At 35.6% G+C, this 12,397-nt stretch overlaps 1 protein-coding gene across 1 annotated transcript; it reads left to right on the top strand.

Moving 5' to 3' along the window:
• Window positions 1-1,538: 1,538 nt before the first annotated feature.
• Window positions 1,539-4,918, top strand: LOC145003305 (C2 calcium/lipid-binding plant phosphoribosyltransferase family protein). The gene has a single exon (XM_078962436.1). It carries the CDS (start codon window positions 1,748-1,750, stop codon window positions 4,832-4,834), a length of 3,087 nt encoding a protein of 1,028 aa, XP_078818562.1. The 5' UTR covers window positions 1,539-1,747; the 3' UTR covers window positions 4,835-4,918.
• The last annotated feature ends 7,479 nt before the right edge of the window (window positions 4,919-12,397 follow it).

Below are 12,397 nucleotides of genomic sequence, written 5' to 3' on the forward strand. Positions count from 1 at the left end.
TTTTGTTATCCATAAAACCTATGTTCCAAAGTGAATATTCCACCAACCCTTGTTACAGTAATTAATTCCATTGCTACAGTAAACAATTACATAAATTAGAACATATATAAGAACACTAGTATTATTTCAACAACAAAAATCAAACTTGAATATAAATACTATGTTTTTACAAGTGATCCAAACTTAATCCATGGATTCATAGAAAACATAATTGTATAAAAAACAAACTAAAAGACATATTAGTTTTATCTTACCAGATTGTGTTAAATGATTCATTTTTTGATGATCATAATCAGAATCAAAATCCAAAATCTAACCTGAAAGGGATAAATCTTTTTTTTTTTTTTTTTTTTTTGTGAATCAGATGAAGACTTTTAAATCATTTTCATAGGTCTTGTCTCAAGAGATTTGGGAAGGTGATTTTTATCTGAAACAAATGTATTCTCGATCGATCTTAGGTACATACGAGTTTAGGGTTTTCTCTACAGATTGAGTTTTTATCGAGAGATTTGGGAAACAAAATGTAATCTTGAACAACATTTGGACCAGAAATCGCCTCACATCGACGAAACCACAATGTATTATGGAAGATTTGTCGAACAAAATGGAATCGGGAGGGATGTTTTTAGCATTTTGTCGTGAAGAGTTATTGGGGAGGAAGATGAATTTCAGGTAGAATGAGAATAAGGAGCTCGAATCAAAAGATTAACTTAGATTTATGATTAATCTGAAACATATTTGTGAAGGAAGTAGAAGATGTCAATGATCGAGATTTGGAACAAATGGATTTTAGTGTTCGTATCTAGGGTTTATAGGAAGAATACGTAGTTTTTTTGTGTGTTGAACGCAAAAGAATGCAAAATTTCATTCCTACCCCTCCGTGTCTTATCTAATCCCAAAGTTCCATTAATTTACAAAAATGCCACCGCCTATTTTATGGTTTAATCTAAATTAATATCAGCCTTTGATTATTCAAGATGAGTGGTTAAGATTTGGTCTTCTAGTCTCACAAAATATAGTGGTCTCACATGAACCCAACCCTATATATATATATATATATAATTTTTTAAACTGTGTAAAAAAATTAATAAAAAAAAGTAACTTTCAAATTTTAATAATTTTTTCTAAGTTATGTGACATTGTTATTGGTCCATAAGATATCAAAGATATAATAATCATTATAACAATCATCAATATTAATCTTAACATAATTACAACAAATTTTCAGCACGAAATTTGGTTACTAATAAATGGAATTATCACTCAAAATAACTACGTAACTTAAAATGTTAGGAAAATCTTCACCTAATCAACTATATACCTAATACATTCGACATATAACAAAATCAACCCAAAAACCTAGTTAACCCCATTATTATTATCATATAATATTCGTAAAAGAACAACAAGAATTTAAATAAATAATATGCCTAAAATAAAAAAATAGTTTGAAAAAAAGAAAGAAGTATATTTGTCCAGAATCGGAGGGAGTATTTGAACAAACATAATCGCTTTCACTTCCTTTCATATCAAACCACAGAATCAAAAAGAGATATACGAAACGATAAATCAAAAACCAGGACCCATCTTCTTCCATGGTAGGCCCCAACCACCACCATCACCACAACACTAACACAACACCGCCTATACCAAACTTCATCCCTTCATCTCTACGTCATTAGTCATTAGTCATTCCCCCAATTCATTCACTTTATCCTCCAATACGTCGGCCGGCCACCGGAAAACCATGGCCAAGCTAGTAGTACAAGTCATCGACGCCGCCGACCTCATGCCCAAAGACGGCCAAGGCTCTGCAAGCGCTTTTGTTGAGGTCAATTTCGATGGCCAACGCCAGCGTACCCAAACCAAAATCCGAGATCTCAACCCGGCTTGGAATGAGACTCTCGTTTTCAACGTTGAAGATCCCAGAAATCTCCCGTTCTCCACTATCGAGGTTACTGTATATAATGATCGGAACCCCAATCATCAGAAAAACTTTCTTGGTCGGGTTCGGATATCTGGCGACTCTGTGCCTTTGTCGGAGACTGAAGGTTTTGTCCAGAGATACCCACTTGATAAACGTGGATTGTTCTCCAATATACGAGGAGATATCGCTCTTAAAATCTACGCCGTTCATGGTCAGTTTTCTTCAAATCTACCGCCACCGGCACAGCCACCGCCACCGCAACAGCACCACCATGCTCGTCATGAAGATGATTGGAATGATCATTTCAAAAGTACCAAACAGGTCCCTGTAGAAGCAGAAATCAACAACAATCATTTTCCTTTCGACAACGAGTACAAGGAGTACGATGATAGTGATGCGAAAAAGAAGAAGAATAAAGAGAAACAAAAGGAAGTCAGAACGTTTTTCTCCGTCGGCACCGGCGGCCACGGAGGCGCACCACCACCGGCCCCGGCAGCTCCACCTCCGGTCACCGTGGAAAGCAAAAGCAACTTCATGAGAGCTGGACCACCAAACATGATGCATATGCACCAGCAGTTCCCGGGGCAAAAACCACCACCGAATTTCGGATTAGTGGAGACACGGCCGCCGGTGGCGGCGCGTATGGGGTACCGTGGAGCTGACAAGACGGCGACAACCTACGATCTGGTGGAGCAGATGCATTTCTTGTATGTAAACGTCGTTAAAGCCAGAGACCTCCCGTCGATGGACGTCACCGGCAGCCTCGACCCATACGTGGAAGTGAAGCTGGGAAACTACAAAGGCGTCACGAAACACCATGAGAAGAATCACCACCCTGTCTGGAACCAGGTTTTCGCATTCTCCAAAGAACGATTACAGTCCACCATTCTCGAATTGGTGGTGAAGGATAAAGATTTAATTACAAAAGACGATTTCGTCGGAAAAATCAGATTCGATATAGTCGATCTTCCAACTCGAGTCCCGCCGGACAGTCCTTTAGCTCCTCAATGGTACAGACTGGAAGACAAAAACGGTGTAAAAGTCAGGGGAGAGATTATGCTCGCCGTCTGGATGGGAACTCAGGCCGACGAAGCCTTCCCCGGAGCATGGCACTCCGATGCTCATGGCATTAGTCATCACAACCTTGCAAACACGCGATCGAATGTCTATTTCTCTCCAAAATTATTCTACCTAAGAATTCACGTCATCGACGCTCAAGATCTCATCCCTGTGGACCGGAGTCGGCACCCTGAGTTTTACGTCAAGATAAACCTCGGAAGCCAGATGCGAACCACCAGAATCTCACAACTCAGAAGCTCGAATCCGTCATGGCATGAGGAGTTAATGCTCGTCGCCTCTGAACCATTCGACGAGTTTCTTATAATCAGCGTCGAAGATCGAATCGGGCCTGGAAAAGACGTTTGTGTCGGCAGGACAAATGTCCCCGTTCGTAGAATTCCACAAAGAATCGATTACAGAAAAGCTCTGGAACCTGTGTGGATTGACCTCGGGAGACCCACCCACTGGGACGATGATTCCGAGAAGAAGAAAGAGGTCAAGTTCTCAAGTAAGATTCAGCTCAAATTATGTTTAGACGCTGGATATCATGTTCTCGATGAATCCACCCATTTCAGCAGTGATCTACAGCCGTCTTCCAAGTTTTTAAGGAAACAAAGCATCGGAATCCTCGAACTTGGAATCCTAAGTGCACAAAATCTCCTTCCAATGAAGATTCGAGAGGGTCGTACGACCGACGCCTATTGTGTCGCTAAATATGGTAACAAATGGGTTCGAACCCGGACACTTCTCAACACACTAATGCCTCGCTGGAACGAACAGTACACCTGGGAAGTTTACGACCCGTGTACAGTCATCACCGTAGCCGTCTTTGACAACTGCCACATCAGCGACAAGGAAGAGTCACGCGACCAACGGATCGGGAAAGTTAGAATCCGGTTATCCACTTTGGAAACCGACCGAATCTACACGCATTACTACCCGCTGTTGGTCCTAACACCCAATGGATTAAAAAAAAACGGTGAGCTCCACTTGGCGGTTCGGTTCACTTGTATGGCATGGGTGAACATGGTCACCCAATACGGGCGACCACTTCTCCCCAAAATGCACTATGTTCAACCGATTTCGGTTAAACACATCGACTGGTTGAGACACCAGGCGATGATGATAGTGGCGATTCGGCTCGCAAGAGCCGAACCGCCATTAAAAAGAGAAAACGTCGAGTATATGCTCGACGTTGATTACCATATGTGGAGTTTACGGAGGAGCAAGGCGAATTTTAACCGGATCATGTCACTTTTATCCGGAGTCACCGCGGTATTCCGGTGGTTGGATGGGATTTGTCAATGGCGGAATCCGTTGACCACCATTTTGGTACACATTTTGTTTGTGATTCTTGTTTGCTACCCGGAATTGATACTTCCGACGGTGTTTCTTTACCTTTTTGTGATCGGACTTTGGAATTACCGATTCCGGCCACGGAATCCGCCGCATATGGATGCGCGGATATCACACGCGGAGGTGGTGCATCCTGATGAATTGGATGAGGAATTTGACACGTTTCCAACTTCTCGGCCGAATGATATTGTGAGGATGAGGTATGATCGGATGAGGAGTGTTGCCGGAAGAGTTCAGACGGTGATTGGAGATATGGCGACACAAGGGGAGAGGGCTATGGCGTTGCTGAGCTGGCGAGATTCTAGGGCTACGGCGATTTTTATAATAATTGCTTTGGTGTGGGCGGTGTTTTTGTATGTGACGCCGTTTCAGGTGGTAGCGGTTCTGTTTGGACTTTACTGGCTCCGGCATCCAAGGTTTAGGAACAGGATGCCGTCGGTGCCATTTAACTTTTTCAGGAGATTGCCTTCCAAGTCTGATTTGCTTCTCTAATCGTATATTTGATTGTGTTTATATTAATTCGATGGAATAAATGCAATAAATGATATAAAATCATTCATTCTTTTTGGTGATTAACGAAGCATGTTATTTTATCTTATGAAGTTCTGTGATCATGATCAATATTAGCATAATTTTAGTGATTGAATTGGTAAATGGACAAATGAATACATACAATACATGTAACACCAAACCCTGTTTTTGCTTTGGACGAACATAAAGACAATAGAATAATGGCATGAAGGAACATAAAGACATCTCATTTTGCGTAGAGTACATTTTGCTTTGAAAGGGATCTCTTTAAATTGGATTTAGTGTTGTATTTTTCCATTTGTTGTCCCTTAACCCAACCTATATCGTTTTTATTTTGTTTTCTTCTGGTTAAAAAAAAAATGTAAATTGACCTGATTAATAGGAAAAAAGTGGTAGGGGGCTGGGGCTAGTGTTAAGTGTTAAGTCTCTTATCCTACATTTTTGCATTAATATCGACGGCCTCCATATCGGGTAAACAATAAATGCCCGATGGCTTTATGTTCCTTCTGAGTTCTGACAATGGCTTGCCGATTTTGGGTTCAGTGGGTCAAGTCCATTATGCCCATGTGCAATGGATCACTTGAACGGTTTAAGCCTGTTGGAATGTTTTTCTAGCAAAAAGTACATAATGTTTTGAATTTGTTTTGCAGAGTGGTTTTGAACTTTTTTTTTTTTCATTATGAACTGAGTTTACATTTTACAACACAAAGTGAGTCTATGGAATTATCTAAAATTCTAAAATAATATAAGATAAACATAAGAAAGGGTTTAATCTCAAATAACATATTTCTAGCCTCAATGGCGGTCCTAGGTTATGTGGATGGTGCGGTAGTACGGGGATACCAATCATAAAGGGTTTCTAATTGAAAATTTCTTTTAATACCAAGTTTTACACCAAAAAAAAAAAAAAAAAAAAAAAAAAAAAAAAAAAAAAAAAAAAACTTAGAATACAAAAATAATCACTACATTATAAGTATAGTTGCAATTGAGACCACTATAAATAGACTTTTTTTTATCTACCCCGCTACCGAGAAGGCATGAGTTTGAGACGGTTTTGAATAGGAAAATAATATAACAAGAAATTTAAGAGAAAAAAAAGATTTTGACAAGAGTGGCGTTGAATAATAATAATAAAAAAAAAGTACATGAACTTTTACATTAATAATCATTCAAAGAGTCGATATTTTTTGTACATAAATAATCAAAGTTACTTGTTTATTGGACCGAAGATTTGAGCAATACAATTGGTATGAAAACTTGTTGGTTTCTTATTAACATAAAAGTTGACTTCACTAAATATCGATCAACTAAAAGCAAGCACTAAAAATCTTTATAAAAAATTGCGATAACCATATCTCTTATATAGTGATGGTTTATTCAAAGAGCTGAAATTGTTACAAAATATTTACCAACAAAATATAATACAGCTAATGCAATACTAAATTTCTTAAAAAAGAGAAAAACTTATATAGTTTTTGTGTATCATACAAAATTTTGTTGATTGCTCTCAATAATAATGCATTAGCGGAAAGAACTATTTCAAAACTAAAACAAACTAAAATGTTTAAAATCTTATTTGCGATCTATATGCCTCAAAAAATGATTAAATATTTTGATTTTGATTTTGAATGAGAAATATTTTCTTGAAAATATTAATTATTAAACTATAATCAATGAATTTTTTAAATGTTAAAAGATTGATAATTAAAAAATAATTTTGTTTGTGTTGAGGTTTCAATTTATTACTAATCAATAAATACATGCAAATAATGCTAATATAATGCTCAAGTAGGAAATGTATGATATGTTGGTTATCAATTTTAAGTTTTAAACTTAACAGTAAGGAATAATAATAATAATAATAATAATAATAATCTTGATTTCTGCATAAAACCTATGAAACGTCAAGGTCAAACATGTGTAGTAAAAACTAACAGCGTAACAAACATAGGTAATATACTATAACACTTCCTCAACTTAAGGTTAGAAAATCAGGGTATAGATATACTTGGATCAATGAGAACTGTGAAACACTTTCAGATTAAAGCATTTCAAAGGTACACTTAAAATCTCTAATCAGATGAAACCCACTATTTTCTAGAATTGAAAATGAAGAAGATGTTATGAAATTTGTACCCAAAACTGATTTCGAAGTTGATCATATAACAGGAACTAACTTCCCGTCTTAAAACTGTCATATGGTAGTTGCAAGAAAACAACTTCATGTCCAAAAACTGTCACATTACCTATCACTAACTAAACTAAAACCCGGGCTAAAAATGGATCCCGCAAATACGAATTCATGTCCAAAAAGTTGTCGCCCCTTGGACCCCGCACTCAGGGGCGCTGCCCCCGAACTCCCGTTAGTTCAGGGGCTTCACCCCTAAATAGCAATATACTTTCAATAAAGACAAAATTAAACAAATGTGCACTCCGTACTATACCGATTTGTTCAATAATTGTCAAAGTGATATTGATCAACAAATTAACCCCATTACACTTAAATAATATTAGTGATGTAAAATCACCATCAAACCTCCCCTATTTAAGTGTAATATTGATTAACTTAAAATTAAAATCATAACAACAACAAACCGATACAAAAATGAAATATCGTGAAGATTGAATTTCACATTACTATATTACTCATTCCAAATATTCGAATATCATGGTGTTACTATGGATTGAACCCTTTCTATTCTAAGTGAATACATGAAGATAATATGCACAACAATTTACATTCTCAAAGTTCTAACTTGACACTGTATTTTACTAGCTTATGTCCTATCCTTCATAAGCATATCAAAGTCAAATCCCAACTTCTTGAAGCAGCAAAACTTCATGCTTATTTAAGTAGTTCTTTTGTTTTTGCACCTGCAAATGCAATTTTTAAAGAACTATTAAGAAATAAAATTTCAACCTCCTTAACTTGTAGTACTGAACACATACATTGGGATGATGATAATAATGTGTTCCAATCTTCAAATATAAAGATTTCCACATTGAATTTAGCATCTAATATTGCATTAGATGGGAATTAGGTATCTTAATATAAAAGATTTTAAGTGGAATTTAAATCATCCCTACAGCAGCCTTGTGCATAAGATCTCTAGCTAACCCTTTGGTTAAATGATTGGCTAAGTTCAACTAAGTTTTCACAAACTCCACAGATATCACACCAGTCATGATGAGCTCACAAATCATGTTATTTCTAACACCTAAATGTCTAGACTTCCCATTATACACTTGACTATAAGCTTTATCCAAGGTTGCAACACTATCACACCTCATAGATATGGTAGATATTGGTTTTGGCCAAGTGGAATTTCAAAAATCAAATTCCTTAGCCACTCAACGTCTTTACCGGCAACAGAAAATGCAACAAACTCATATTTAATGGTTAAGTTAGTAATACAAGTTTGCTTCTTGGATGCCCAAGAAATTGCACCTCCTCCAAGAAGAAACACCCAACCACTTGTAGAGGAGTGATCCTGTAACGATCCAAAAATCACAACTAAAAATTTCCTTTAAAACATTACTAAAACCATATTTATAAAACCATAACATAAGTCATATCATAAATTCGGTGTATCAATTCAAAACATGTTCTTATTATCAGAGTAAACATCCCAGGCTGACTAACTATGGTGTGTGTCATGCGATCACCCCGAGCTCTTCCCTCCGCAGGGCCGACCCAACTACATGGGCAAGTTGGGCTTAGGCCCAGGGCATCAAAAAAAATGTGGGCATATTTTTTATACAGTTAGTCATAATATATGTATGTAATTTTGGCCCAAAATTAAACCCAATTACTCCAATAGTCCAATCCAATAATAATCAACGTTAGGGCATTACCGATTCAGCAATTCTTGACCTTGAGCGCCAAGTGGATTAGCACAATCGTCAGTTGAAGACTTGAAGCAGTCGGGAGATGAGGAGACGGTCGACCAACGTTCAAATGGATTCAACGTATTTGTTGTGTGGGCATCACCGATTCAGCCGATACGTTCAATCAATAAATCTTGACCTCTCAATTTCTTATTCAATCTTCTTCTCAATTTCTTATTCAATCAATCAATCTTCTCTAAAACTCATAGCCTATACGTTCAATCGATCTTTCAACATCTGATTTTTGATTCGATAATTTCTAATTACCGACAACAAACGAAGGGCGGAAGGGAAGTAGGGAACCAAGAAGGCAAGAAATCAAGCACAACCCGTGAGGCCGTGACCGGAGATACAATCTGATTGCAATTTCTATTCTTCATTCTGATAAACTCAAATTTTGGGTGAGTTTTCTTAAATTGACTATGAGTCTGTGAGTTTTCTTCAATCATTGTTTCTTTTTTCTTAATAAGATTAATTGAATATTGTGATTTGTTGTTTGAGTTGCAGATTTGGAAATTGGAATTTTCAATTGTTTTCAAATAGAAAACGAAGTGAACCACAGTTTCTGAATTCTCTTTTCAGTTCTCATTTTGTGCTCTTTAACTTATTAGGGTAAGATCTCTATTTTTCTTTAAATGATTTTTTTATTTCTGTATGAACATCAAACTTGTTGGGTGCTGCATCAATCTGTCAACTCTAAATATGGTTTTTACCGTTTGTTTTAGGAGTTAGGAATTTTTTTTCTTACCTGTTGGATCTGCTTGATTACAATAAAAAAAAGGTAATCTTTTGTTTGTGAAACAAATAAAGGCATCAAATTCTGTTGTTGGTATATGGGATTTATGGAATTATGGTTTACTTTAGGTATAGTTTCTGATTACTATAGTCTATGGTTTGTTTATGATACAAATTTCTGAAATAATTTTCTAAAGTTTTGTTTTTGTTTCTGTGATGTGAATCAGGACTTGGGACTTGGGAGGCTGATTTTTGTTTATATTGAAATCTTGAAAGGTATATATTTATTTCATTGTAGTGTTATTAGTTAGTAGTTGTTGAAAATGGATTTGTATTTCTAATTGTATGTTTTAATTTTCAGATTATCGGCATCTTCAAAGTGGGAAATAAAAACGAAAACTTTGGCCAAGTTGTATCTTTCTTTGCTTAGCTTTTATAACTAGAATTATTGATTTTTTTTTTTGCTTAGCTTTTATAACTAGATTTCCTGATTTTTAAATATGTTTCCCCGAAAACAACCATCGGGTGCTCAAAATAGAAAACGAAAAAGAAAAGAACAAGAAGAGGCTAATCAATTAAGAGGGTCTTTAAATAAAAATTTTGTTAGAAATCAAAATTCTAATGATCCGGTTAATAATTTTAATGTTACACCTAGTACTTCCAATGATTCGGTTGATATTTCCAATGATTTTGAAAAAAATGATTTTTTTGATAAAGATAAACCAAGTGATTTTAATATTTTTGATCCTAGAGTATGGGATGATTTAGATTAAAAAATAAAAGATTTACTAATAGAAAAAGGGTCAAATAGAGAAGTTGATACCAACACAATTTTTCCAAAAGATTCACTTGGTAGACATTTTTCATTTGATTTTTTCACTCGGAAATTAAGAAATGGTGATTCTTTTGATAGAAAATGGTTAGTGTATTCAAAAGAACTTGATAAAGTTTTTTGTTTTTGTTGTAAGTTGTTTAAAACCATTCGAACTAAAAGTAGTTTGGCAACCGAAGGAATTAAAGATTGGAAGCATCTTAGTGAAACATTAAAACAACATGAAAATAGTTCCGATCATATGGATAATTTAAGAACATGGAATGAAACGCGAATTAGGTAAATAAAAACGAAACAATTGACAAAGAAATTCAAGAAATGATAAATAAAAAAAAAAGATACCGAACACTGGAAAGAAGTTATGGTTAGAATTATTTCTATTGTAAAATGTTTAGCAAAAAATAACTTGGCTTTTCGTGGTACAAATGAAAAAAATTATGAAAACTCAAATAGCAATTTTTTAAGTGTAATTGAATCAATTGTGGAGTGGGATCTGGTAATGAAAGAACATTTTCGAATGATTCAAGACAAAGAAACACATAATCATTATCTTAGTCATAAAATTCAAAATGAATTAATTGAAATGTTAGCATCCGAGGTAAAATGTGCAATTATAAAAAAAAAAATCAAAAGGGCAAAATATTTTTCTATAATTCTTGATTGCACTCCGGATGCTAGTCACCAAGAACAAATGACTTTGATTATAAGATGTGTAGATTTGGAAAGTGTTCCATTAAAAGTTGAAGAGTTTTTTTTAGAGTTTTTAATTGTAGAAGATACATCCGGTCTAGGTCTTTTTAATGCTTTACAAGATGCCCTAAAATCTCTTGATTTGGATATTAATTATGTTCGTGGTCAAGGGTATGATAATAAGGCAAATATGAAAGGTAAACACCAAGGTGTTCAAAAACGATTGCTTGATATAAATAATAGAGCTTTTTATATGCCTTGTGGATGTCATAGTTTAAATTTGGTTTTGTGTGATATGGCAAATTCTTGCCAAAAGGCAAAAACTTTTTTTGGTACATGTCAAACGATTTATAATGTTTTTTTCCAATTCAACCAAAAGATGGAGTGTTTTACTTGAGTTTGTTGATGATCTAACACTTAAATCATTATCAGCTACTCGTTGGGAAAGTCATATTGAATGTGTTAAAGCAATAAAAATACAATTTTATCAAATAAGAAAAGCTTTAAAATAACTATCTATAATAAGTGATAATGGACAAGTGTGTAGAGATCCTGATTCACTAGTAAATGGTGAATTTTCTAGTTTTGAATTTATTTTAAGTTTAGTTATATGGTATGATATTTTGTACAAAATTAATCTGGTAAGCAAAAAGTTACAATCCAAAGAAATGCTTCTTGATGTTGCTGTAAAAAATTTAGAGGGGTTAGTTAATTATTTTGAAGAATATAGGGAAAGTGGGTTTGACTTTGCTATTAGTGAAGCAAAAGAAATAGCAAATAGTGTTAAAATTAAACCCGAATTTCCTCAAAAACGCAATAAAAAAAAGAAAACAACATTTTGATGAAATTCCAAATACTGAAAGAGAACACCAATCTTCTCAAGAAGCATTTAAAAGGGATTATTTTTTGATTCTTGTTGATATGGCTCTTGTTTAAAAGGGATCATTGGGCCCACTAAAGCCCAACTACCAACTGGGCCCTTTAAGGCCCAAATTCAAAACTGGGCCTACAAAGGCCCAAACCCAACTCCTTGGGCCCAACTGGGAAAATTCAATCAGATTTGTCCACTCATGGCCTAAAACAGAATGCCCAAACCCCAAACCAAGTCCAAGACCAAAAGCCCAAAAGTCAACTGGTGACACGAACGTTGGGCATTCCCTTGTGGAGCGTTGGGCGTTCGTCAACGGACCATCCATCGGGACACTAGGCCAGAACGTGCGGCGTTCCCCATCCCTATGGATGATGTTCCCGGCCAGAAACCAAAAACACCCCAAATGACTTAATTCTTAAGTCCAAAGCTCAAATCTTCAAAATAGCTTCCTATTAGAGTCTTAATGCATAAAGTCCTTGACTTGGCATATTTGCATGGCCCCAAAAGG

This window comes from Lactuca saligna, chromosome 6, assembly GCF_052625555.1.
Source record: "Lactuca saligna cultivar CGN05327 chromosome 6, ASM5262555v1, whole genome shotgun sequence".
In the NCBI taxonomy this organism is placed as follows: Eukaryota; Viridiplantae; Streptophyta; class Magnoliopsida; order Asterales; family Asteraceae; genus Lactuca; species Lactuca saligna.

Coding starts and splice junctions, on each gene's coding strand:
- LOC145003305 (XM_078962436.1), top strand. CDS start 1,748: ATGGCCAAGCTAGTAGTACAAGTCATCGACGCCGCCGACCTCATGCCC.